This window comes from Enhydra lutris, unplaced genomic scaffold (assembly GCF_002288905.1).
Source record: "Enhydra lutris kenyoni isolate GAN:26980312 unplaced genomic scaffold, ASM228890v2 scaffoldscaffold37, whole genome shotgun sequence".
Lineage (NCBI taxonomy): Eukaryota > Metazoa > Chordata > Mammalia > Carnivora > Mustelidae > Enhydra > Enhydra lutris.
The window spans coordinates 31,067,811-31,095,601 of NW_019154121.1; the positions used below are offsets into that span (position 1 = coordinate 31,067,811).

Sequence of the window (27,791 nt, forward strand, 5' to 3'; positions counted from 1 at the left end):
CCTTTGCAGACGCTGTTCTCACGACTTTCCCTTTGCTGTTGGGCTTCTCTTCTGTTTCTCCAAGGCTCTTCTCCGTCTGTGTTTCAGTGTTTCCTCAATTTCTTTGACTTCCTTTCCCTTTAGTTTCTTCGTTTTTTTCCTACTCGGTCGGTTTTCTGGATAGGCTCCGGCCACTTTCTGGAGCTCCAGACTCCCGTTAGCAGTTTAACGGGCTGTACCGAGACCCCTCCCCGCTCCATGAGATTGAGTTCAGCACACTCCCCCAAAACCCGGGGTTACACTGGGGGAGCCACTAGCAAAACGTGGCTACTTCACTTGAAATTAATTACAGTGAAAGTGTAAACCCAGTTCCTTGGCCACGTAGCTCGGCACCCTTCAAGTGCGTGGTGGCCTCGTGTGGCTGGCCAGTGCCGCCCTGTTAGCTAGCACAGCACAGACCACTCCCAGCGCCACAGAAAGTCTGCTGGACGGACTGGCTGCGGAGCGCGGGCTTGGAGCCGCTCCTCCCGTGGCGATGGTGCAGACGCAGTCAGTTGCCGTGACGCGTGTGTGTTCGTTCTCGCGCTCTGCTCTGCCGGGCTGAATGGTCAGAAACATGACCCGGTTGCTGTCCTCCTCACGCACCTTAGCTTTCAGTAGAAGACTCGGGTTCCGCAGTCACTGCCAGGCTCTGTCCCCCGCACCGATCAAGTGTTCGGTCACCTCTGCCCCAGCCACGCTCGCGCTGGCTCTCTGCCTCCCCTGTGTTCCAGGCCAGGTCCCTTTGCCTCTGCTAGACTCTGTCCAAAATGCTTCTTTCCTCCTTGAATTCTCTTTCTTGGCTCAGTTGTCTGTGAGACTCACACTGAGGTTATCCCGTCAGAGGCCTTCCTGAGTCACACACTGAGATGTCGCCTGTAATTCCAACTTTCTGTGACATTTTCATTTTATGGCAGGCGCTTCCTGTGAGTGCTGTGTCAGGAGTGGGGCTCACAGCCCAGCAGCCGCACGGACTTGTTCCTGGTCCTCAGCTCCTCTGTTGCATGCACTTCTAGAACCTTTGAAATGGAATTTTTGAAAGTAATGTTTTGGGCATCACAAAGGTTGCTGTTATCTTCCTGTGGTTTTCTTGAAAATACATCCACTCACAGTGCCTCACAGATCAGCTTTATTGCAACATGTGCTGCATTTCTCTACCAAGAACCCATAGAATGAGCCAGCTTAATTGTTTTGCGTGATGAATCATGATTTAGACAATGGTTTGTCTGGAAGCGCACGGCTGTTGTCCTGTGCTCTGGGCGCGGCCGAGGGCTTTCTTCAGCCCTGGCTCACAGTTCCTGTCCGTGAGAGCCTGAGGTAGCACGCGCATGCCCGTGACTTTAGTGGGGGATACGCAGACCTGTGTCTTGTTTTCTATTCCAGATTATACCACTCCTGTTTCTGTAAACAACTTTTTATAGTTTGTTGTGAAAGTATGAAGCTGGATACCTACAGAGAGAAATTTACTTTTTGCCTATGATTTCATGCTTGCTCTTTTCATCAGTGATATTTTCAGTCCAATCAATACATTTAATTTGCTTTTGATTCATGATAGAATTTTCTATAATAGGGACTAAATAAGATCTGTGAGCTTTTAAACATTTCAATACATCATGATTTTATTATTAAATCTATTTTGAAGTCCTATATAGATTCTAAACTAATTGATAATCATTATTGTTAGACACATCAAATTAGCAAGTGGCCTTGATGTGGTCAGACTTAGCAATAAGAGAGTTTGGAAACTTCTGAGAATTTTCTAAACATTTATTAGTGACAGCCGATTCACAGGAGGCACAGGTGAACTTGGAAAAAGCACACGTGTAGCCTGTACTGATCTTCTCATGTGTACTTTCTAACAGTAGTGTTCAGGACTAGCGAGGAAAGGATCCACATAATGAACGCTGCTTTCCCCATTCTGGTGACACTGTAGTATGAGGGAACGTTCAGTTTTCAAGTCTGTTCATTTTTATTTATTTTTATTTTTTTTAAAGATTTTATTTATTTGAGAGAGGGAGATAGAGAGCATGAGAGGGGAGAGGTCAGAGGGAGAAGCAGGCTCCCCGCTGAGCAAAGAGCCCAATGCCGGACTCAGTCCCAGGACCCTGGGATCATGACCGGAGCTGAAGGCAGTCGCTTAACCAACTGAGCCACTCTGGCGTCCTAACTCTGTTCATTTTTAAATCAAAGTTGTCAAGACAAAGGGCACTGTCTCTGGAACCTGGTTGTGGCTTTGATACCAGAACGCTGACTGAACAGAGCCGTTTCTGGAGCTTCTCTGGGTTCTCAGTTGGTCTGTGAAGAGACATTCTTTGGCAAGTTGCCGCAAACTGAACTATGTCTTAAAATTTTTTAATAATAAAGGAAATTTATATCACAACCCACGCCGAAAGTTGAGAGGTCAGCCGACTGTGCCACCCAGGCACCCCAAACATCTACCCTTTATCCACAGAGCTTTTTAGTCTTTTTAATCTAGTTGATACTATACAGGAGGGTTTTCAAAAACCTTTAGAATATACTTTTAGATCTGAATTCTGTTTGAGATGCTAGTTAAGCCTTAAAAAACACGTCTTTGGGACACATGGGTGGCTTAGGGGGTTAAGCCTCTGCCTTCCGCTCAGGTCATGATCCCAGGGTCCTGGGATTGAGCCCCGCATCGGGCTCTCTGCTCAGCGGGGAGCCTGCATCCCCCTCTCCCACTCCCCCTGTTTGTGTTCCCTCTCTCACTGTGTCTCTGTCAAATAAATCAATCTTTAAAAAAACACGCACACACACACACACGTTCTTATGTGTTTGTTTCAAGAATGGTTACTTAAAATTCCTATTTAAAAATTTTTAAATGTAGAGAAATAATACTATTAGTACCATAAAATATTGCAGCACATTAGTATACCCAGAGGGTCAGCACACTCAGCCTGCGCTTTCCCGCAGCCCATCTCTTCCTCGTGGGGTGGAGCTCACGGCCCCGGCTCAGGGCTGTCGAGCTCCGGGACAGCGCCTGGCCTGCTGCCCGCTCGTGCTCACGGGGCCGGAACGGTTCCCACGTACCCCAGTGGGCAGCCTGGTGCCGGAAGTATGCTCTTTGTGGGCTTAATACAGACATTTTCTGAATCATACACGCTCTTTGGTTTATAGCTTGCTTGAATTTGGAAGAAATATGTTGAATGAATATCTGCTTATTCTCACTTATTTTTCCCCATTCCCTTTCCAGGCTTCTCTACAGTTTAGCCTTTAATGCCAGGTTTCTGAGACACCTGTGGTTTCTCATCTCTTCCATGACAACACGGATGATCACAGGGTACGTGTCACGTGGACTTACAAACTGAGCTTATGTACATGGAAAGTGGCAACCTACGTGAAAATATTCTAAGATGGTGTTTTAAAGTACTACTTACTGTATGTAAGAAAAATTCTAGATGGTCTCAATTTCATAAAAAGAAGAAATTAAAGCCCATTTTTATACATGTTTATCCGTATACATTAAAAGTATGGCTTTATCTGATAGTAAATTTGTTTTTAATGCTGTACTCTTTTTTTTTTAATTATTTATTTATTTAATTTATTTGATAGAGATTACAAGTAGGCAGAGAGTCAGGCAGAGAGAGGGGGAAGCAGGCTCCCCGCTGAGCAGAGAGCCCGATGTGGGGCTCGATCCCAGGACCCTGAGATCATGACCTAAGCCAAAGGCAGAGGCTTAACCCACTGAGCCCCCCAGGTGCCCCTGTAATTTGACTTTTCTTATATGAATCATTATGTAACTTGAAGTCTGGAATCTTTAATATACATATTTTAATTGAATGTGTACTAAACAGAGAATTTAATATTCAGATATCCTTTGTGGTGAACTGAGCTAGCCTAGTGCCTCGCTGACTCTGTCCTCTCTCAGGAGTTCAAGGGAACTCCTCTCTGCTGTAATAGGAAAAGAGGAGCGTGACGCTCAGGTCACCAGAGACTGAACTTGGAAAGTGTAGCCGGCTGTACCAGTAACTGCAGTGGCCTGCTGCTGTCCAATGAAGGAAGACACCTGTCAGTTTTAGGGCAAGAGTTGGGAAGGGCGTGTCCTTCAGTCTTTCTCTCTGTCTCCCCCTCCCCCCTTCCTCTCCCCACTCTGTCCCTTCCTCCCTGTCTTTCCTGCCAGGCAGTGGAAGGAATTTCTGGGGTATGAGGTTGGGGTGTCCCAACTGTGAGCACACGCTGACTGGGTCTGCGGCATGTGGTGTCAGATGGGGACGTCAGAAAGGACGCCTGCACTGGGTGCTTTGTCTCAGGTTCACTCCTGTGCAGCGGGAGCCGGGATTCAGGTCACTGACCTACACAAACTCGTAATAAAAGGGAATGTCGGTTTATGAATAGCATCGCTTTGAGAGACGTGCCTGGTTTTCTTCATTTAATGTCCTTGCCTCCAAAGTGAGTAATGACACCCCAGCAGCTGCGGCGCTTGTGAAGGGGAAACGAAGAGGGAGAGGCAGCAGGGATTAGAAAGAGACCTGCAACGCCTTCATGTCCAGAAACATTCTTTTACACCCTTTCATTCTCAAATTAAAATGTAAAGGTTTTGTGTATGTTTTGTTAGTTTTTCTGGTGGTTTTCAGCCACTTATGACCACGCCAGTCTTGGCCTGTGACAGGTTTGTTTAGTGGAAAAGATCAGGGATCATTGGGACAGGAAGTTATCGTTGGCCTCGGAGTGTTTCCACTTAGCAGCGGAGCCCCGCCGCAGCTCCGCCTGATGACTGCCTGATTGTTGATGGCGTTTGTCTCTTGGCGGGGAACTGGAGCCACGGTGTGTGAAAGAAAAATGAGGTGTTATTAGTTACAGTAAACTATCAGAATTACTTTATAAGTTTGTAAAGTTACGCAAAATTTTTAAAGCTCATCATGTCTTAAAAAGCAATTTGAGAATTTGGGTTTCAGCTTACTTGTTTAATTAAAGTCCCTCAAGAAACTTACAATGGGATATATATTAGGATTGTATTACTACCATGTGAGTTTCTTGAGTTTACTCTTGGAATATGATTTAAAAATTGAAATCCCTGATTTTTCTGAAATTGGCATTGAATTAATTTGGAAATCGTTTCCTAACAAGAGTTCCACTGGGATGTGTAAGTTCCAGCGAGCACAGCGGTCATCACAGGAGCGGGAGAAAATGGGGGTTTTCTTGCTAACCCTGCGACGTGCTGGTGGCCTGGGCTGGAAGCCCGGGTTCCTGACCTCCCAGGCTCCGGAGCGACTGAGGCACAGCTGAGGGGCGGGAGCGCGTGGACTCCTGGCTTGTCTTTGCCGTTGGACCTCCCGCCACCGAAGCCCCGCCCGAGCCGGCTCGGGCCTGCTTGTCTTGGGTTCTGTGCAGACTGTTCTCACTGTGAACTGCCCACTTCTTGCCCCACCGACACGAGCAGTGAGTAGTGGTTATGGTGGTCTCAGTAGACTTAGACTTCATGCTCGGCAAGAGCATGCGGCAACGACCTGTGTAGAAGAGACTCCCGTGGGAAGGGCCACAGTGGCCGCAGATGCGGCGCGGGAGCCTTCGGGCAGGGGTGCTGTGTCTGGAGGCGGGGGGTTACCTGCGGTCTTAGGGCTGCTCCCAGGCCGGCCAACTCCCCAGGCTCTCAATCCGTGGCTTTTCCACTACGGTAAATTATGGACTTTTTATTTGCTCATAAGTTTTTGAGTTTGACCTGTGTTCAGAGGAGTATTTGAGTCAGTGTTTATGGCAGAAAGTGTGGCCCGCAGGGAATCAAGAAACATATGCTTCCCTCGTGTCCCTGCTGGAGGAGACCATAGGCGCGCGTCCGGCCCTCCTTGCCAATCACGTGTTCCGTCATTTAAATGAAAACGATTCCTTTCTTTTGTTTACCTCATGGGATAAGCTCGAGTTGAATAATTGCCCTCGTCGTAGGGACTCGAGTGCGAGAGCGCTGCACACGCCGACCCGTATGGGCCCAGCTGCTGGGCGTGCTCGAGTGCCGGGGTGACCGCTGGGGGCTGGCGTGTCACTCTTCTGTAACTTGACCTGCACCGTGTCCCCCCGAATAGCATTCGCTTGTCACAGTCCTCTGTTGTCTGTGTGGTTCTGTGAGGGAACTGAGAGGTGCCGACCATTTCTACCAGTATCAGGGAAACATGACATTAAAGTGGTTTTCCTCTGTCCATCGGCAGTGTATCGTGTGGGGACGCAGTTCCAGACCTGGTGGGGAGTAACTCAGGAGGTGCGGGAGGGCTCCTGCCTGCTCCAGTCTGGTCGGTTCAAAGGGAGCCCCCACACCTCTTTTATCCTAACAGTTAAAGACCCTTTTTCTGTCAGCCTGGCTTTGGCCATGAGGTAGGACGGTTGTACCTTGTCCCTTTTTATGTGTCTTCCCTGCGTTTTTATTTTGGACGGATCGCTTCCGTCAGCCAGTGCCCAGGGCCGGGCTGCACATTCAGGGTCAGGACGCACAGGAAGTCAGTCAGACGACGGTTCTTCTCTGTGACAGCAGAGTTCAGACTGCACATCGGGGCCCCTGTCCTCACGGACCTGTTGGCGCCATTGCTCTCCCCTGAAGTGGGTGGGCCCCGTGGAGCCCTAAAGCTCCGGGTGGCTCAGGCCAGTGCACCGAAGCCCCACGAGAGTGAAAGGACATTTGCCTGGCCTTCACGTCTGCCTTGCTCTCTCACGTAACTCTTGGCAGTGGTGGGCAACCACTTGGTAATTTGTGGATCCTTACTCCTGTCGCATCGCATGTAATACAGATCCGTGGTTTTGTAGAAATAGATATTCGCGGTGTGACGATCAAACAGCAATCTTGCCCACATTTGCTAGCTCAGGACTGATAGGACATGCTGTAGGGGACCGTGGGGCTTTATAGATTGGAAAGAGCTTGCTGGTGAACCTCTGTCACTGAGTGTTCAACAGGACAAGGAACCACATTTCCCCAAGGGGGAGGGGGCACAGGTTCTAGGTGGAGAAGTAAATTTAATAGCTCAGAGCTCTTGACGCATGAAGAGACGACAGGGCTCTCTGAAGATCGCCTTACTTTCGAGCTGCCTAGGATGTGCCAGGACTCCTGGGAAAAGCAGGGGCAGCAGCGAGCTGGTAGATGAGCGCGGCTAACAGGAACAAAGCCCAGTTCGCCTGAGGGGGGGTCTCTGTTCCTGAAGCATTTATCAGGGGTCAACACTCAGCAGTTTTTAACGGTCTGGGTAGGTGTTTCGTGAGAGCAGCACGATACTTTGTTGAATACGTGAAGTAGGGAGGAGGAGGGGTAGTTTGAACCCAGAAAGTAGTGGCGTTACTTACTGTAACCCTCTGTCTGGGGACCACTGGCATCTCAGTAATTGCTTTTGTGCGGTGATCACAGTAGCGGGGATCACAGTAGCGGGGGCAGGAGTCGAGAGTGGTGGCTTGGGGTCCTACTCTCTAGTAGCGGTTTATGAACCAGCATTGTTAGGACTTTACCTTCCCTTGAAGTAGTTCAGTTGCTAATAGGAATGTTATTTTTCCTGCTGATTTTTGTCTGGTGTCATGTCTTAATTCATTCCCAAATTGGAACTAACCTTAAAATCTTTGTTTTGTTCTTGCTGCCGTCTCAAGGTCTATGGTGCCGCTGCTGCAGGTGATCTCCAGGGGCTCCCCCATGTCTTTGGAAGACTCCAGTCGGATCATCCCTCTCTTCTACCTGTTTAGCTCTCTGTTCAGTCACTCACTAATTTCCATACATGACAATGAATTCTTTGGAGATCCCATAGAAGGTGAGAGTTTAGAAGAATCCGTTTTTTGCTGGCTTCTTGGCCTGTCCGTTTTCGTAGGTGATAGAAAAGTTTTAAGTCTCTTAAGTCTTTCATTGTGTTAAGAAATGAGGGGGAAAAAAAAAGCCAAGTATGATAGAACATTAGATTATGTTTTCCGGTTGTAGGTCAGAGACAATCATCAATGATGCCTTTTACTCTGGAAGAGCTGATAGCGCTGTCTCGCTGCCTTCGGGATGCCTGCCTAGGGATCATCAAATTGGCTTACCCAGAAACAAAGCCGGAAGTTCGAGAAGAATATATTACCGCGTTCCAGAGTGTCGGAGTTACAACCAGTTCTGAAATGCAGCAGTGCATACAGATGGAGCAGAAGCGATGGGTTCAGTTGTTTAAGGTAAGCCGTACGTGGGGTTTGTGTTTGTGCGTGTGCTTACTGAGGTCAAGTAATGTACAAATGTCTCCTGACTTGATTCATTTCATAAGAAGTACAGGTTTGTTTTTGGCATAATTTTTAATTTGCAAAACTTTTTAAAATGGAAAGTCATTTTCATTTTACTTTTGCCTTCTTTGAAACCCTTGTTTTTACGTTATTACGTGCGTCTTTTTAAAGTTGCTTTAAGTGCGAGTAACAATGAATTATAAATAAAATTTTTTTTAAAGATTTTATTTTTTTTAAATTTATTTGACAGAGAGAGACACAGCGAGAGAGGGAACACAAGCAGGGGGAGTGGGAGAGGGAGAAGCAGGCCTCCCTCCAAGTAGGGAGCCCAACGCGGAGCTCGATCCCAGGACCCTGGGATCGTGACCTGAGCCGAAGGCAGACGCTTAACAACTGAGCCACCCAGGCGCCCCATAAATAAAATTTTTGAATATTTTCATTTTTCACTAAACGATCTCTTACAGGTTGTATTTCTTTAATCTTTTCAGAAATTGATTAACGAAGGTGGGGAATAAGGTCATTAATGTAATGCAAGTTACATATAAATTATTTTAAAATATCTTCATTTTTAACCATGCAGAAAGAGGAGTTATGAGTGACTGTGGCTGGAACACTGGCGGGAAGTCACCACCGCTGAGAATGTAACGGTGGGGTAGAAAAAAAGAAAAGAAAAAGGGTGCTTGACTTGCCATGAAATTTCTGCAGCAAACACATCTAGTCAGCTAAAATCGCTCATTAAAGGAGTGAGAGCAGAAGAAGTGCATTTTCCAAATTGAATGCTGGATTTACAGTCCGTTTAATATCCGCGACCCCTAGCACACTAATGTGCAGCTCGAGTCATCAGCTGTCCCTGCAGGTCCTTTATCACTGCTTTTGTCAAGCTATCTATTTAATTGAAAGAAGTTAATTGAATGAAAATGATCAACTAAGCTTGTATTAATATTGCTAATGGAACCTTCTTCTTGGCCACGTTTGGAGAAAGATGTCAAGCTGGACTTTAGGAAAGGCCCATTAATGCTTGCACTTAACCTGATGGGCTAATTAAGGACTGCTTGTTCATCCGACGAGTGCACGGTAGTCTCTGTCCAGCCCGTGCTGCCTGATTTTACAACACATTTCACTTATGAGCGAGAGCATTAGTAGCAGTGAGAGTAACTGATAATGTTTTGATTGCACTGAACACAGTCCTAATGCATCATTGAATTTATAATTTGTGCGGATTGATGTAATATATGTTTGCACAATTTATTTTAATTACCTATCCCTATGTTCCCAAGAAAACTTTAAAGGGCACGTGTTGAACCCTTAATTTATCCATTCTTAAAGGTTGACAACTTGGCGACTTTTCTAACTTAAAAATATGCTACCTAACCTATTTCAAACTTAGAATTCTTAGGTACACTTGGCTGGATATGTGTATTATGGTAGCATATGTGTTTTTCTTCAAGTCTCTGGGATCTTTGTTAATAAGGCTTTCCATTATGTAGGATATCAGGTTTTGTGCACAGTGTCAGATAATCTCATTATTTTATAGCACCTATTGAGAATTTCATAATTTTCATATGACAGGCTTCTCTTTAGGACTGAGAAACCTCAGGATTGAATAACGCTACAGAAGGGTGGTGCCTGGGGGGCTCCGTGGGGTAGGCCTCTGCCTTCGGCTCAGGTCGTGATCTCAGGGTCCTGGGATCGAGCCCCGTGTCGGGCTCTCTGCTCAGCCGGGAGCCTGCTTCCTCCTCTCTCTCTGCCTGCCTCTCTGCCTGCTTGTGATCTCTGTCTCTGTCAAATAAATAAATAAAATAAAATAAAAATAATACTATAGAAGATACTTTTCCTGGGCCCTGCTTTATTTTGCTTCAACATTAAACGAAAATTTTATAGTGAATTTTTTCTTATGCCTCAAAATGACTCATTACCACTTGATTAAGGATTAAAGGTTTTAGGAATTAAGGAGAAGTTCTACTTTTTTGGTAAGGGATTGTTTTAGGTTTGAAATTGAGTTGTTACAAAGACCTTCTGAGTTCAGGACAGAATTGTTTGAAGACAGTTTTTTGAACAGAATTTCTATTCTTTGAGGGGTAAAAAACAAAGTTATACACATGCTGGTAAGCTGAGCCAAAAAAATAATGAAAAATCAAGGCATACTCTTTGCGTTGCAGAGAAGGGCTCAGCTGCTACTGGTTTTTCTTTTAAGAAAAAATTATCTTTAATGGGAGATAAAAAGAATCCCCTCCGTGGCTCCTGTGTCCCAGACACTATCGTAAGAGCGTTACGTAGACTGAGTCAGTGAACACAAGTCACTCCATGGCTGGGGCGGTTAGGGCCTTTCCTTGAACTCTGCTGCTCTGCACCCCGTTCCGAAAAGTACTAGAATAGAATGTTAGATTTTTTTGTGTGTTTTCGTGCCAAATTTGAGTTGAAAAATTCAAGTTAGAATCAACCAGAGAAGGTAACAGCATTTTGCCAACGGTTTCCAGCCTTCTGCTGGTTTTGACAGAATTGCAGATGATGGGGCCTGACTCCTTCAACCACCAACATTTTCATTTCTCAGTCTTACGATGGTCCTTTCAGACTAATTTCTGTGAGAGGCTCTGTTCACTGGTCACAGAACATAGAATTTTAAGTGCATAGAGTCATCTTTCTTTGTCGTGATGAGAATTGAGGTCAGCTGCTGAGCCCTGCAGTGGTACTGCTAAACCAGTTTACGCGTTTATCAAATTTATAAACTCCTCTTGACGTGCAGTTTATAGCTGTGGTTCCTTTAGCCCCATGAGGAGGTAGGAAGTCCTGTTTGCCATGCCTTTGTGTGCAGCTCTGTGCCAGCAGGTCACCTGCGAGGAGGAAGGTGTGTCGGGCAGCAGGAACGAGGTGCCTCACGCCTTTCTCATCCGTGCACGTCTGTACGGAGGGAGAGAAGCCTGTGTTGTGAGCGGTGTTCGCTTTCTCAGTGGCTGATTGCATGTTTCAGTTCCAGAAAGAATTTTTTTTTTTTAAGTGAGAATTAAAACAACAGCCACGCCATAACATAACACTCGCATGCCATCATTATAGTTTTCCCTGTTTGGTGAAACCATGCACCTGTGTTCTCATAGCACCCTTTCCCACCTTTGGGGGTTTTTGTTTTGTTTCTGACTACCAAATAGAATGGGTACTTTAAGAAATAATTTTGTAGTGTTTCAAACATCCTGGAGAATCCTGTTGTCTTTACAAATACAGCAGTGTTCAGGAGTAGTAACGGAGGGCTTTATAGAACTTGGTTCACCTTCGACCTGGGTCGTCCGTATGGGACGCGTCATGGCCTCTGCGGAGGGGACACCGCTCTCACCAGTTCCTCTAACTCGCAGGCTTTACCCCGAGAACGCGGACTCCGCCCCCCTCTGGGGAATCGTGAGTGGTGGTTGGCCTGGCGCTTGCTCTCTCAGCATTTCTACATGGTGAAAAAGCCACATGTTCAGCTAATCACATTGAGATAAACGAGATCAGTACCATGAGAGAACGTAGGATGGAGAAATGATGCTGAGGTTACTCTAAACTTTTCCTCTAGGAGAACGGCCATTCTGGTCTGCAAGACGGTGTTCCTGGAACTGGTCTTCACTGGTGTTTCTCGTACTTTGTTTCTACATGTGTCCGTTATGAACTCAGATTAGTGGAAAATTCTTACAGGATATACGTTTACCGCATTGTACTTTCATCACACTCAAGTACCCGCAGATCGTGTGCTGTCTATATCCTGTACTTTGTATTGAACTTCTTGAAGAATTACCCAAAGGGCACCTGGGTGGCTCGGGTCATGATCCCAGGGTCCTGGGATCGAGCCCCACATCGGGCTCTCTGATCAGCGGGGAGCCTGCTTCCCCCTCTCTCTCTGCCTGCCTCTCTGTCTACTTGTGATCTCTCTCTCTGTGCCAATAAGTAAATAAATCTTAAAAAAAAAAAATTACCCAAGATGTTTGATTTTACTTATCAGATTTTACATAGAAGATTTCAGATAAAAAGAGATTATTCTTTTATGTTAAATGTAATTTAGTCTTGCAGTTGCCTTTCACAATTTGGACTATATGTACTTTTTTTGGGTTACAGTAATTTAACTGAATGTCAAGAATCTCCATTCAGAAATGTCAGACTTTACCCTCCGCGGCCTTCAGCCAGCTGACGTGCATATAGTGCTCAGTATGTGTGTGACGCAGCATGTAGTCCCCAGGATTCCGTGTGGCCGTCGTAGCTGGTGCGCTCTGAAACGTACGGGGTGCTGTGGGCGAGGCAGTGCCTGTTAATTTGCTGTCTTTCTCTGGGACAGCTGTCAAGGGTGGCTTTTAGGAGCATCTCTGTGTTTCTAAGCAGTCACCGACTTGATCTTTTTAACATTGGGTTCAGGGAACCTGTTCACGTGTATCACCTATTCTTAATTCAGGTGTAGATAATAGAGTGTGTATAGCAATTGTGTGTGTTTCTGAATGTTTACTTAAATAATTTTTAGAGTTACTGAGCATGTGTATAATCCTTAAGGTTTCGATCTGGCATGGGAGAACATGATGTGGGGGACAAGAGTTAAACCCCAAACAAATGCAGTGTGTCCTACTTACAGCTGTTGGGGTCTGCCGGAACTGTACTGAGCCGGCACTCCGAGGTAGCCCAGCGTTTGCTTAGTGATGGCTTTATCTTGCCTCACGTCTGAACCCGCTGGTTCTCGAGTCCAACTGCTCGTGTAGCCGGGGCTCCGGGGAGCAGTTACAAACGGTTGACTGGCTTCCCCCCAGATGAACTGAACTGGCTGTTGGGGCCTCTGCTCGGGCCTTCACCAGCAGGAGAGCTCAGTGTGCGGCGCTGAAGAACCACAGGCCTCAGGGCGCCAAGGGTCACTTTGGGCCGATATGTATGACCTTGGGCCTCAGTTTGCGAAGTTGGGCTTAGCCATGACTTAGGTCCTGTTTAAATCTAAAATTTCTTCAGTTTGGGATAGTCTTCTGTCGTAGGCATATTTGTGCCAGAAAATTGAATAAAACTGACTGGAGACATGCCTCGGATCTCAACACTGGCTGTCTGTTGACCAGTTCAGAATCGTGACCCCCGTCTTCCTGACCTTCTGCGCTCGTCAGTCTGCTTCCATGATTTTAGCGCCCCCTCCATATTCTTTCCCCCTCGGTACTAAGTGTTTGGGTGGCAGTTGAGTGTGTGATCCTGAAGGTGGGTGCGGAGAAAGGGGACATGGTCACAGGTGTTTTGGCATCACAAATAGACTCAAATTTTCATGGTTTCTTAAAATTTGTATTTTTCTTATGACTTAGAAGATAATTGGTTTATTATTTTAGTTTTTAAAGATTTTGTTTATTCGACAGAGAGAGAGCGTGCGCAAGTGTACAAGCAGGGGGAGCAGCAGGCAGAGAGAGAGGGAGAAGCAGCTTCCTGCTGAGCAGGGAGCCCGATGCGGGGCTCAATCCCAGGACCCTGGGATCCCGACCTGAGTGAGCCGAAGGCAGTCACTTAATGACTGAGCCCCCCAGGTGCCCAGAAGAGAGCTAGTCTAAATGAAGGAGGAAAGTGTTTCTAGTTGAATCTAAGACATGGGATTTGACATTTCTAAAAAGGTTTTTTGGGAATTGGTCCAGGGTTAGTATTGCCAGATTTAGCAAGTAAAAATGTGTCATCCACTTAAATTTTAATTTCATATAAATAACAAAGGCTTTTTTTGATAAAAATATGTCCTATGCAGTATTTTGGATCTGTTTACATTTTTTGAAAACGTGGTATGTATCTGGAAGTACGTTTATACTAAAAAATTATTTTGTATTTATTGAAAGTTAAAATTGAGTGAGGTATCCTTTATTTCCTCTGGTGATCCTGTCTGGGACTCATTTTCAAGGTTGGTTTGCTGCCAAGTGTAACTTGAGACTTGCTTTGTCACAGTGACTCTGTGCGGACGGCATCCTCGACACACTTCCTGAGGCCCATCACTTTATGCCTCGCACTATTCCTCCCTGTCTCTCTCTCTCTCTTCTTTTTAAAGAGGGTCACTGATACCAGGGCGTTGGTAAGTAATACGTGATACTTCCTTCTTTATGCTTAGAATGTGAGAGTAAGAAAGGGGGTGCCCTATATTGAAACTTTTTAGTGTTTAATTTCACAGTAATTTAAAAGAAGAAAGTAAGTTATAGCATTCATTCCTTCATCGGTAGTTTAATATTTGTGACCTGTGGAGAGTAAATGACCTCGGAACCAGAGGTTGGGAGATGACTACCAGGAGGCAGATGAAAGGTTTTATTCTGGAGTTAGGCAGCCCTGGCTCTGCCCCTTGGCAAGCCTTGGAGCAAGTCTCTTAACTTCAGCAAAGCTGAGTGTCCTCCGCTGTGTGGTGGGGAAGGTCGTCCACGAGGGTGTCAACATCCAGGGCACAGTGTGCGCAAGCTGTAAGTGAACAGGGGCCGCTAAGTCAATATGCTTGTATATTGGTCAGAAAACATGTCTTTTGCTAACAGTTGTGTATTATGTGTGAATTTCAGCCCAGTGTCTGTTCAGTCTGAACATCTTTAAAATGCTAATATAGGTGGTTACGAATCTTCACACAAGATGATGGTGCTTCCATCTCTGCTGTTGGAAGAGCACATGTTTACACGGTGGGCTCCGTGGGCTCTGTGGGCTCCGTGGGCTCCGTGGGCTCCGACCTGGCCCCGTCCCAGACAGGACTGCACGTGCAGTGGAACTCACTGACGCCCGCTTTGTTCTTTAGGGGAGCGAAACCTAGAGACTTGAGAGATTGAAGTGCAGTAGGTCAGTGAGCACGCTCTGTCATGACCGTGGCATTGGCCAGACAGAGCCCCAGGCTCGGCTGTTCCTCTGATGCAGCTGCAGTTGGAGGAGTCGTCGTAAGCCCGGAAGCCCCTGGCGAGCACAGCAGTCCGGAGTCGCGGGTGACCACCTGCGGTTCACTAACCGGAGCTCGTTTCTGCCGATTCAGAAAGGATATTACTGTAGTGTTCGGGACAGGCTTCCAGGTGCCACAGGGTAAATGTCACCGCTAACTTGGTGAGAAACAGCCCTCCGTCCAGAAGCGGTACCCAGACCTGGACACGTTCGTACTGACGTCGTTCCGTCTGAATTGGGCGTTACTGTTTCCTCTGTCCCCGGGCTTCTCGTCCAAGTTGGGGGTCCACATTCTAGTGGTCTGAGGTGCCAGCCAAGGGTCCTTTCTCACCCATTGTGTTGGATACGGAATTTTTTGGTGTCCCTGAATACCAGGGTTCACATGTCGTAAAAGAAGCATCTGTATTTCTATCGTATAGGGATGCCGAATTGTGGAATTTTAATGGGAAATCTCCGTTAACAATTGAAATTAGGCAATCTTGTTTGTCTTGGGGGTATATTTGGAAATTTACCGTGTTATCCTTGTTTTAGTCCTTACCCAAGTTATATTTTATCCTAATTCCGCACCCGGGTTATATTTTACTTGGCTAGAGGCGGTGCGCATAGAGGCCTGGCTGACTTTTTCAGAAAATATTCTCATGGTCTTACTTCAGCTACTTAGTAGTTGTGTGATCAAATCCCATTTGTAAAGGTTTAAGGCTTTGGATTTACAGATTTATATTGGTTTATCTCGGTTCATTACAACGTACATTTGTATTTAATATGAAATATCAGGTCTTTTTTATTATTTAAGTTGTTTTTTAAAGATTTTAATTATTTTGAGAGACTGAGCAGGTGCCTGCATGGGGGGACAAGGGGAGAGAGGGAATTCCCAGCAGACCCCACCCTGAGCGCAGAGCCCACCGCGGGCTCGATCCCAGGACCCTGAGACTGTGACCTGAGCTGGAATCCAGAGTTGGAGACCCCATCATCGGGTCTTTTTTAAATAGGTGGTGCCGGCAGTTCGTCACCATTTCTAAATTGCGATTTGTTTTTGATGCCAGGTCAATGCTCGAATGCCTCGTGGCTTTCCAGGAAGGTAGCTGGGACTGTCTCCCTTGGGGGCCTCCTGCGGACCCGGGGAGGGACCGGTGCTCACTGCAGGGGCATAACGAGCGCCTGAGCTGTGTGGGTGCAGGGACGCTCCATGACAGGGTGGACCGGGTCTGTGTGCAAGTACGGCCCAACCCCAGACACTTACATGAGGGAAGTCCTGGAATTGTTTTTCGTGTTTTGACAGCTGTCAGAGGGCCTTCCAGGACACTTCTTCCCCTCAGTGTTCTTGATAGTGTCTTTTCAGGAAAATACGAAATGATCTTGCTGTGGGGCAGACTTCCACGAAATTGCTGGAGACTTGGAGATTTCTTGCTATTTGTAGCTCAGATGAGCTAATACATGTCCAAATTTGTATTTGAAAACTTCATTACGACCTCCTCTGTAGTCTGCCTTTAACATATTCCCGATAATTTTCCTCCCTTCGTTAGCACATCACTCCCTGCTTTGTACCTAAAGTTTGTTCCTGCGGTCGCAGGACGGGGTGCGTCTCTGCGGCCTGGCTGTCCTGACTGTCCTGCGGGGTCGGCCTGAGCTTCTTCATGTGACTTTGCCGTCTGTTCCCTCTGCAGGTGATCACCAATCTGGTGAAAATGCTGAAGTCCAGAGACGCGAGGAGAAATTTCTGCCCTCCGCACCACTGGCTGTCGGAGCAAGAAGACATCAAAGCGGATAAGGTTCGCTGACAGACCCTCCGGTGTTTCTCTGAAAAAGCTTTTGTCTTTCTGGGGACGAGGATAAATTCTTTTAAATTGTTTCACTTATTACTTACTATGTAACTAAATAGTAACAGTAAGCTTTTTTATTATCAACTCTTCGGTCATAGAATATATAGCAGTGTCATTGACTTAAAGATGTGTCCTGAGTTCATTGTTAAACCTAATTTTCTCCTTCAACCGCAAATTATATTGGAGCCCAGTGGTTCTTTGTTGGGATTGCAAGAGGTTTTGCTTTTATTGGTGTTATAATTGTCAATGTGTATTTAATAGCCCTTAAAGGAGAAGGGGCACGTCCTTGACTTTCTAAAGGAACAGAAACAAATTTGAATATTACTTAGATCTAGACCTGAAGTAGATTCAATAGCATAAATATTTTTAGAAATTTAACAAAGGTCACGAACTATCTGAATTTTCATTCTTACTTGTCAGAAAAGGGCGTGATTGTATTCATTTCAGGGTCTTGGGGATGAGGGCAGAGAGTAGAGGGTCTAGAAGAAACAAGACCGTGAAAACGTTTAAGGAAAGAAAGCAGTGGTTTTACACCAGTTTCATACTGGGTGTGCACAAGTCTTTAGCGATGTGGCTTCTAGCTGTGCCTGGTGCTCAGGCCGAGAAACCTTGCCCGATCCTGTGGCAGTGGATGTCCCGTAGCAAGACCCCGGGATGGGGAGGCTCTGAGCAGCACTCAGCACCCAGAGGAGACAGCCGGGGCCTCCTGTCACTGGGCAGCGTGGGAGCCACAGGAGGCTGCAGCCCTCCACCCTGGGTGCGGCCAACTGAACCACAAACAGGCTTGAATTCCCCAGTTCCTGAATCCGCAGAAAGGAAGAACTTGATCGGCCGTGTTATGGGCCGCAGAGGAACCGCGTCACTGCTTGAGACTGGTTGGGCAGAAAGAACTAGTCATGCCCTGAGCCTGCCTGGCCTTTATGGCCTTCGTGTACCTCAGGCCAAATGAGTGGTGGTGATGGGGGAGCCTTCTTGGGGTAGAAGTAGTTAATAGTGCGTGAACCAGGGGCCCATGGTCTGCAGGCTGTGGTGAGTACACAGCGGGGCAGTGCCCTTGGGGTGCAGCCCCCCAGGGACCTGCCCAGACTGGGCTGGAGGCCCATGGATGGGGGTCCTGGGCCCGAATGTCCGCCACTGTGCTGCTGCTTGACCCCAGAAGGGCTCAGCTGTGGAAAACATTCCCGAGGGACCAGACTGTGTCTCCTGGTGTAATTGATTGCTGTCCTGGCACAAGTTCTCGGTCTCATCGCTGACCAGCAGCAGCCGGCCACAGGCCTCGTGCGGGCGCACGCTGCCGTGCGGTGTTCTGGCCAGAGTCAGACCTGGGTGCAGTGAAACCTCAAGAAGGAACCGCACGTTTGTAGGGAAACGCAGGGCCTGGAAGCCGCGTTAACACCGAGGGGACGCAGCTGGCGAAACCCCGGGGTGGGGAACATGGCCAGACAGCTGACTGGGGCCGCAGGCAGGGCTGAGGGAGCAGCCAGAGCCCCAGAGCTTACCAGAATGTCTACGGACCCGGCCTTACTGGGGTGCCGACACAAACCGGGTGCTTAGAACTATGGGACACTGAATATTTGGTGATAAGAAATTGTTAATTCTTTAAGTGTAGCGTGTTTTCACCTGTAAGGTGATCATCAGGATAGGTTACTAGATGCGGATATTGCACGAACGCTATGCATCAACGAGAGCGAGGAGAGACTCCCTTGGGGTGCGTTAGGGAAAACACTTATGGTACGAGTGTAAACGGGCAGCTGACCAAGGAGGGAGTGATGGAAAGGACCTGAGGTCGAAGCTCAGGACCTGGCTGGTGTGACAGGCACGCACAGCATCCTGTGCTTCCCATGTGGCTGGTGAGGGCTTGTGCTGGGGCGCGGACATGTACTAAGCCAGTTGCTGGCCCCACAGGTCACCCAGCTCTATGTCCCGGCTTCCCGACACGTGTGGAGGTTCCGGCGGATGGGGAGAATTGGCCCCCTGCAGTCGAGCCTGGATGGTGAGTTCTCTGTGGCCTGGAAGGTTTCTCCTTCAGCCCAGGGTCATGGGCTCTCGTTCACATACTGGGAAATCCTTTCTTTTTGGTGTACTGTTCTGAGATTTCTTTTGAACTGTTTTTAGTGGGGGAAGGGCAGAGGGGGAGAGAGAGAATCTTAAGCAGGCTCCACGCGGAGCACGGAGCCCGACAGAGGGGTCCCTCCCGCAATCCTGTGTCATGACCTGAACCGAAATCAAGATTCGGAGACGCCCCTGGTGTTCTATGATTTTGGATAAATGTCTCTGTGATCAACCATCTGGAAAAGACTGATTGCTCCAGAAATTATCTCATGTGCCTTTGGAGGTGACCCCTTTGCCCAGCCAGAGCGTCTGGCAACCACTGACTTGCTTTTGTCCTGATAGCTTTGCCTTTTCCAGCATGGCTTTAAATGGAACCATGTGGTGTGTAGCCTCGTGAGTCTGGAAAGGAAAAGTCCAGGCGTCCGTCTGAGACAGGCCGGCTTGACTCCAGACCACTGCAATAAAGTGAACGAGTCAGACGAAGTTTTTGGTTTTCTAGAGCATGTAAAAGTCAAGTATGCAGGGGCGCCTCGGTGGCTCAGTCCATTAAGCCTCTGACTCTTGATCTCAGCTTGGGTCTTGATCTCAGGTCGTGGGTTCAGGCCCCGCCTGGGGCTCTGTGCTGGGTGTGGAGCCTACTTTAAAAAAGAATGTTAAGTACGTAATAGCATCGCATCTAAAAAACACCACACGTACCTTCCTTCAGAGCACTTTCAGCCAGGAGATGGCAGCTGTCATCTGAGTACTCAGTGACCGGTAATCACCGACCACAGATCCCATAACAAACAGAAGTATGAGGAAGTGTGAAATACTGCGAGAGTTACCTGAGTGGGACACAGAGATATGAAGTGAGCAAGTGCTCTTGGCACGCGACGGACGCGGGGTCACCGCGGGCCTTCTGTCCGTACAACTCCGTGCCGGCAGAGTGCGGCGACGTGCGGTCGCGTGTGTACAGAGCCTGACAGAGGTGTCCCCATGTGTTGCAGTGGGTTTGGAGTCCCTGCCTCTGTCTGTGTCGGAGGAGCGACAGCTGGCCATCCTGACTGAGCTGCCCTTCGTGGTTCCGTTCGAGGAGCGGGTCAAGGTGCGCACCGTGGTTCCTCCGTCGTTTCAGTGCAAACCAACACCAGCGAGGAAAGCTCGGCGTGGCTTAGTGGCTCGCTGGTCATGTCATCGCTGTTTTTCTCACGAGATTGCAGTCGCTGATGGTGACGTATAAGAGCGTGGTCCGACCAGATGCCTCTGTATAGACTTGACAGATTCCTTTCCCTTAGCTGTAACTAGTTTAAAGGCCTGTCACGCCGTTGTCTTCTTATAATGGGGGGAGAAGGTCCTTTTGTCTAGTAAATTTTGCATTGTTTTTAAAAATGCACATTTTTTTATAAGATATGCTGTGTTCTGTCTGCTGGGTCGTTTTTCACCAGCACAGCCTCACAGAAGAGAGGGGAGCAGGAGTCTGGCGATTTCTGACCAGTGTGCAAAGCATTGCTTACGTGCACCTGTTCTGAGATTTAACATGTTTTGTTCGTTGTATTCATCAACTTTGCAACTTTCTAAAAACTACTAGGGTACTCGTAAGTATCGGCTTCGGGAGGGTTATTTTAGTCCCGCCCGCTCCGTTTGTAGGATGAGCAGGAGGAGTGTGTTTGAAGGCTGCTGGTGCTGCTTCACCAAGACGCTTGCGCCGCGTGGCTCCCTCTGCTGGCGGGTAGGGACGCGGCCGGACCCATAGGAGTCCACAGCTTCACGGAGCTAGTCTCTCCTCTCCCCGCTGCGTTTTTCTGGAGGGTTCGCAGAAGAGAATAGTGAACGTATACTATAGCAGGGGAGTCTTCAATTACATAAAAGGGAGGAAAAGAGCAATGTTACAAATACGAAAATATTGCACATTTACCGAGAAGGCATAAAGTCCATATTTGATATCTTGGCTTTTAAAATTTGCTTCAGAATTTATGGAGATAGAAAAGTTAAGATTTATTTAACAAATTTTCCTCTTGCTGCTTGTGTTTATAACAAAAAGTCTGCTGCTTACATAACCTGACAGCTCCCCTGTTTCTCAGATCTTTCAAAGGTTGATTTACGCAGATAAGCAAGAAGTTCAAGGAGACGGTCCATTTCTGGATGGGATTAATGTCACGATCAGAAGAAATTACATTTACGAGGACGCGTATGACAAACTTTCCCCAGAAAATGGTACTTGCAACTCTGTCTGTGTGTGTGTGCGGCGGGGGAGGCGAGGGGTCATTTAGGAAAAGGTAATCATTGGGCGCCTGGGTGGCTCAGTCGTTAAGCGTCTGCCTTGGGCTCAGGTCATGACCCCAGGGTCCTGGGATCGAGCCCATATCGGGCTCCCTGCTCAGCGGGGAGCCTGCTGCTCCTCGGGCTTGTTCTCTCTCTTGCTCTCTCTCTCTCTCTGTCGAATAAATGAGTAAAATCTTTTTTAGAAGGAAGAAAAGAGAAAGGTAATCATTACAACATCAGTGTTCGTCATCTTGTTCTGCACTGACTTTTTCACAGTGAAATGGGCTATGTCAGACCCGGTAGGCGCATATTATCGAATAACACTGACGATTACCACAACAGGAGCCTTTCAAATACTGGTTTTTTTTTTTTTTAAAGCAAGAAACTTCACCCATGAATGTCTGTGTCTAAAGTTCAGTTGACAATTTACATCTGAAACTGTTGATGGGCAGCCGTCGACATCCCGTACTCCATAGGGAAGCCTACTTCTGTGTTGTGATCTCTGAGCCACACTTAACGGAGCAGAAGAAACCGCACCGCAGTGCAGACCCCTCTGCGACGGGCGCGTGCGTGGGTGGCAGGAGGCCGTCGTGCGGAGATTGTGATGCAGGCTGCACTTAGAGCTCAGCGACACGCTTGACCTCACATGAATATTGGACACCCAGTGTGAAACTTGTAGCGTTATCATTTCTATATGAATGCTTTTAGCTTCAGAATATGGTGTCCGTGATACTGGGTGAAGTCGGGGCTCCGTCGGTGCAGGGAAGGAACGGTGGACGCGTGGTGGGGTCTGGGCGCAGCTGTAGGAGACAATGAGACGGTGTCAGAAGTGAAGGAACAGTTGCCTATTCTAGGGGAGCAGAACCTCATGTCCTTTTTTCCTTCAAGAGGGAATTGTGTTACGCTGCGGGAATAATGGGGCGAGCAGCAGTCGCTGGCCCCGTCTGTTCCAGGGTCAGTGTGCGAGGATTTGATGCTCACGTGCTGTGGGTTTCTCGTGTAACCTGTGCAGCAGCCCCAAAGCTGCACCCCACCGGCCCAGTCCTGAGCCCGGGCTGTGCGGCCCCCACGGCACCAGCGCACTCTTGCCCAGCACATTACGTCTCTGAGTTTTCTGCGTGAACGAGGGGGAAGTCTGGCGCTCTGACTTCGAGCCCAGCATACTTTTGAAAACAGACGGGGCCTCCATCTGTGGGGATCCAGTCCCTGCAGATCGGCTGTTGTCGCTGTTCCGTTGTGTCTCCCGCTGGCCAGGCTCTGCACGCTGCGGGACCGCGTCCTCGACCCTTGCTCCTCTCAGCCAGCTGCTGCTCAGTAGATGCTGGCTTTGCAATGGAACCTTGCGGGGGCTCCATCGACAGACAAGATGGTAAGCGTGCCATCGGCCGGGAGTGTTGAGGGTGGGACTGAGGCGTGGCTGATGCCGGACGGGTTCAGAAAGCTGTGGGGCTTCCGAGAGGGGAGGCAGGCGAGGGGCAGTGCTGGCTGCGCTGTTGCTGCGCACGCTCGGGGCAGGCCGCCCCCCGCGCTGGAGCTGGGGCGAGCCCCGGCCAACAGGAACAGGTGTGTGTTTCAGCGACTTTAAATTAACTTGAACCCCGATTGACGTAGATGATGTTTAAAGACATTACTGTCCGATTATATATAATAAGCCCCAGATTTCCCAATGAATGCTGAAGCGTAAAGTGATTCAGAATTTGGTCGCCCCGTAACTGCCCAGGTGCGCGCTGATAGCTGCACCGAGTTGAAGGCGTTTGGAGAAACCTCCTAACCCTACGTCCTGATGCTTTACGCCTCAGCCCGCGTTCTCGAAGTCAGGCCTTAGGAACGCGACGTATTTAAATTATGTGTTAAAATTGGCATTTTGCTAGGGAGAATAGTAAAGTTAAACATCGTCTCAGTATTACTTCTGGGAAATTGGGGTGAGGTGCCATACTGCCTGATCGTTTGCACAGAAGCAGTCACTACGACGGCCCCGCCTACCGTCTTGCCCTCACAGCACGTCCATCCTTTATAGGCTCTGACCACCTCGTGTGCGTGTCTTCTCAGCACGGTTTTCTTCCACTCTCTCTCTTAAAGATGTTATTTGTGTCGTCTCCACACCCAGTGTGGGGCTTGAACTCGCTCCCCCGAGACTGAGCCAGCCGCTGCCCCTCAGGCCTGTTTTCTGCAGTATGGGTGTCCGCCCCGAGCACGATGGAGCCGGCTGCGGGAGCTCAGAGACGCGGAGCCATTTCTCTTCTTAGTGGGGAGCCCAGAAGGTGCCGGTGCGCAGGTCCCAGCCCACCGCGCGCTCCCATCGCCCCCAGTGCCCAGCCACGGAGAATGGTCGCGGCGGCCCTCAGGACTGCTGTCGCTCTTGGTATCATCGCCCGTGAGCTCGGACGAGACTCTGCCAGAGCTGGCCCTGAGCCGTCCTGTAGTCGCTTCCCGACAGCTTCGCCCGTCTGCGCTTTTGAGTGGGAGCTGGTTTCACTTTGTTACATCGTTTTCCTGAAGAAGAAACTATGACAGGGTCAAATCAAATAACATTTTACTTAGGGGTTTTTCCCTCCCATTGAAACCTTCATGTATAAGTACATATTAAATTGTGCTTGGAAACAAATAGTGGCAAGATATCTCAGGCGAGGTTTGCTTCTGGAAATGTCCGTGCTGTTACATGTGACTGTTCTCACAAATGAGCTCCAGGGAACACAGAACCTCAGTTCCAGCCAAATCAGAGGGGGGACTTCTGTGATTGGCCGCTGCGTCTGCAAAGACGACACCCTCCCACCCCCCATACTGGTGCCACAGGTGGGATGAGTGTGGGAGAGCCTGGGCCGTAGCTGAGTGTCCCACTTACAACATTTGTACACTTAGAGTTTTTACAAAATCTGCTGCTGCCTGCTGGCGGTGTGAGAAATATCACATATGACAACAGAGGCTTCTGGCTCCCCCATAAAACCGAGTGTTAAGAAGAATGTGTACAGCTGAGACGTCCCCGACTGCGTTTTTGTGTTACGCCTCCAGTCATCCCCTTAGCTTTCTTTGGCATCTTACCTGGGCCATGAGGTTGAACGTATGTTGTCATCCTCCTAATCAGAATTCGTGCGGATAACGTGCTCAGGAGTCTGGCCGGTAAAAAGCATGTTCTTCCTGTAGCCATAGTTAAATTTTAAACATAGAGGGGAATATGGTATAGCATAAAAGCCTGTGCTTTGTAGGCAGTAAACCTGTCTTTAAATTATAGCCCTTTACAGCATTAGCTGTGTCTTTACATACATAACTCGACCTTCCTTGTACTTGGTTTTCTTACTGCAGAATGAGGATAATTTTTTTTTCCCTCAAGTTATTGTTTAAGTTCTCGTTTGTTAGCGAACAGTGCAGTGCTGGTGTCTGCTTCAGGGATTCATCACTTCTGTGCGACACCCAGTGCTCATCCCAACAGAAGCCCTCCTTAATGCCCGCACCCTTTTAGCCCATCCAGAATGGGGATAATTCTTAACCCAGCAGGTTGCTGAAGGACTTAAAGTAATGTGTGTAAAATTCTAGCGTCAGTTCTAGCTCGGGGTGAACAGTGGGTGGTCGTTACTCCTTACAAAGGACAAAAGCAAGCCGTCGAGATGGCTTCGGTCAGCCTGCCTCGCGTACTCCCGAGGGAGGTGCGGGCGTGAGCACCGAACTCGCCCGGCGCGGCTTCTGCCGGCTCCTTGGAGCACGAAGTCTTTGCTGCCAGGCATGGTGGGAGATCTTCGTCCGTACGGTAAATCGCCGTGACCCTGTCTGAGCCACGTTCTAGAATAGTCACAGCTGGGTTCCGGGACTCCAGGAGCACTAACACTCGCCCACTGCCGTGTTCGGGCAGACCCGGGCCCAGCCGCTCTGCACCCCTGCCCCTCGTGCCCACAGCCCCCGCCTCTGCCCCTCCCCGCCTGCTGAGATGCAGAGCGCCCACGGGACGGGAGGCGAGGGACAGGGACGAGGACGCGCAGGTTACTTTCTGAAACCTGCAGCTTGACTAAGCCTGTCCAGTGCTGACCACCTGGTTTGGATCCAGCAGAACGCCCTCCCTTCCGGTGGCTTGTGTCTGGGGTCTGCGTCCTCAGGCTCTTGTGGCACATTGTAGGCAAGTCCAGCAGTCCTGGGGAGGACCTGCCCGGACGTTCTCTTAAGACACCAGCCATGATTAAGCAACTTCACAAATTTGTTTTGTTTTTCTTTGTGACACACTGTAACTGAGCAGACTTCCACACTTCTCAGCCCAATGACACTGGTACGTGAAAATGTAGACTCTGGGCTCTGACTCCTGTTTCGCCCACCTCTTTCAGAGACTCTGTGCTGTTATCCTTTATTCGTTTATCTTTTGCCTTTCTTGGTAATAATTTCTGTTCCCCTAGTATTTTTCTTTTTCTTTTATTAAAATAGAATGTATTATTTGTTTCAGGGGTACAGGTCTGTGGTTCATCAGCCTTACACAACAGCCAGCACTCCCCACAATACACACGCTCCCCAGTGTCCATCACCCAGCCCCCCACCCTCCCACCCCCTCCACTCCAGCAACACTCAGTTTGTTTCCTGAGACTAAGAGTCTCCTCTGATTTGCCTCCCTCTCTGGTTTCATCTTGTTTCATTTTTCCCTCCCTTCCTATGATCCTCTGTCTTGTTTCTCAAATTCCTCTTATCAGAGATATCATATAATTGTTTTTCTCTGATTGACTTACTTTGCTTAGCATGATACCCTCTAGTTCCATCCACGTCATCGCAAATGACAAGGTTTCGGGGGGAGGTTGATGGCTGCAGAGTATTCCATTGTGTATACATACACGTCGTCTTTATGTGTTCATCTGTCGATGGGCATCTCGGCTCTTTCCGCAGTTTGGCTATAGTGGACGTTGCTGCTAAGAACACTGGGGTGCACGTGCCCCTTCGGATCCCTGCATCTGTGTCTCTGTCCCTTGTACTCTTATGTGCTCAATCCCCTCTGCCCTCTCCTCATACTGTAGACTATTTTAGAACGTGTCATAGCCTTTAGACTGTGAGGGATAACTTAATTCCATCCTGGGCACTCTGTTTCTCCCCATCTCCATGCGTAATACGTGAACGTCTTCTCTCTTTCTCCCATTGTCGGCTTTGGGGGACATACAGGTCCAGCTAGCCCATCATCTGTGTGTGTGTGTTTTAAGATTTTATTTATTTATTTGACAGACAGAGATCACAAGGAGGCAGAGAGGCAGGCAGAGAGGGAGGGGGAAGCAGGCTCCCTGTTGAGCAGAGAGCCCGATGCGGGGCTCGATCCCAGGACCCTGAGATCATGACCTGAGCCGAAGACAGAGGCTGAACCCACTGAGCCCCCAGGCGGCCCATCATCTGTTTTTAATCTTTGGTTGTTTTGTTTTATTTTGTTTTGTTTTTGGAGTCCTGCACTAATATATCTTTAATATTCTTGCTCCTTTTCCCAGTACTCCAAAATACTAGCTTATTTTATTGCCTTTTTTTAAAATCCTTTCTCCCCCCCACCCCTGTTATCCGCTCATTTTTACAGAGCCTGATTTGAAAAAGCGGATCCGTGTGCACTTACTCAACGCCCACGGCCTGGACGAAGCCGGCATTGACGGTGGCGGTATTTTCAGAGAGTTTCTGAATGAACTGCTCAAGTCAGGCTTTAACCCCAACCAGGGCTTCTTCAAGACCACTAACGAAGGGCTCCTGTACCCCAGCCCGGCCGCTCGGATGCTCGTGGGAGACTCCTTTGCGAGACACTACTACTTCCTGGGCCGGATGCTAGGAAAGGTAAGGGAGCTTTGTGTGCAAACGGACCTCGGACCACCTGATGCGGAAGCTTTTCCTTTCTGTGTGGTTGCTGTCTGCTTCGTTGAAGGTTTTTGCTCAGGATTGCTGACGTTATTCTGGTGAACCCTGAGCAGTGTTCTTTTACATGATAATTCACGTTTCTTTGTTTCACATCGCATGCACAGGAGTCACACGCATACATTGCTTATATGGCATAGAAGCCCTGGGGAACGTATAACGTAAAATCCTGTCTGTCAAAAAGTCTCTGGATAGCTGTCTCTTGCCATCAGTGTGCCCCCTGGAAGTACTGTGAGTCTCCCCATCGCTCTTGTGGATAGCATTCAAGGGGTTCTCTTAAGGCTCTGTGAGCTTGCAGAGTGCTGCACACGAGGTAGAAGCGCACTGGTGCCGCGCGTGGGCCGAGCGCTGTGTGTGCTGTTTGCAGACTCTGGGAAAATAGCCATTAAGGATGACATGACAGAAGTGCCCTGATAACCAGAATGCTACACCCCTGCTGACCCCCACACACGGTTCACCTCTCCTGTAAATGAGGGGAAACGGTTTGTGAGCGGTGTAGCCTCGTGGAAGCGAGCTGTTTCTGGGTGAGACAGTGATGAACCAGGGCAGCCCCAGCCTGTTGTAGGCCTTCGGGGGGACATACCACCACCACAGACCGGGCCGCTTTGGGGACACAGACATCTGCTTCTCCCATTTTGGAGGCTGGCAGGCCACGGTCAGGATGCCCTGCGTCCCGTTTGCTGGGGCCCTTGTCCTGGTTCATCTCCAGGACAGCCTTCTCTCGGGGGTCGCTTTGATGAGGACACCAGTCACGTTCCCGCGGGCTCCACCCTCCTGACCTAATCACCT

At 48.6% G+C, this 27,791-nt stretch overlaps 1 protein-coding gene across 2 annotated transcripts in view; it reads left to right on the forward strand.

The window, feature by feature from the left end:
- The window catches only part of LOC111154399 (ubiquitin protein ligase E3C), a 111,305-nt gene that overhangs the window by 40,061 nt on the left and 43,453 nt on the right, over positions 1-27,791 (forward strand). Inside the window, exons 11-18 of one of the 2 annotated variants that reach the window (XM_022513947.1) lie at positions 3,230-3,316; positions 7,591-7,748; positions 7,913-8,139; positions 16,707-16,811; positions 18,768-18,855; positions 19,901-19,998; positions 20,975-21,107; positions 26,677-26,924. In XM_022513947.1, coding sequence (XP_022369655.1) covers positions 3,230-3,316; positions 7,591-7,748; positions 7,913-8,139; positions 16,707-16,811; positions 18,768-18,855; positions 19,901-19,998; positions 20,975-21,107; positions 26,677-26,924 — 1,144 coding nt within the window. Of the gene's footprint in view, positions 1-3,229; positions 3,317-7,590; positions 7,749-7,904; positions 8,140-16,706; positions 16,812-18,767; positions 18,856-19,900; positions 19,999-20,974; positions 21,108-26,676; positions 26,925-27,791 lie in introns of both variants that reach the window. The other variant, XM_022513948.1, reaches the window with a different exon arrangement.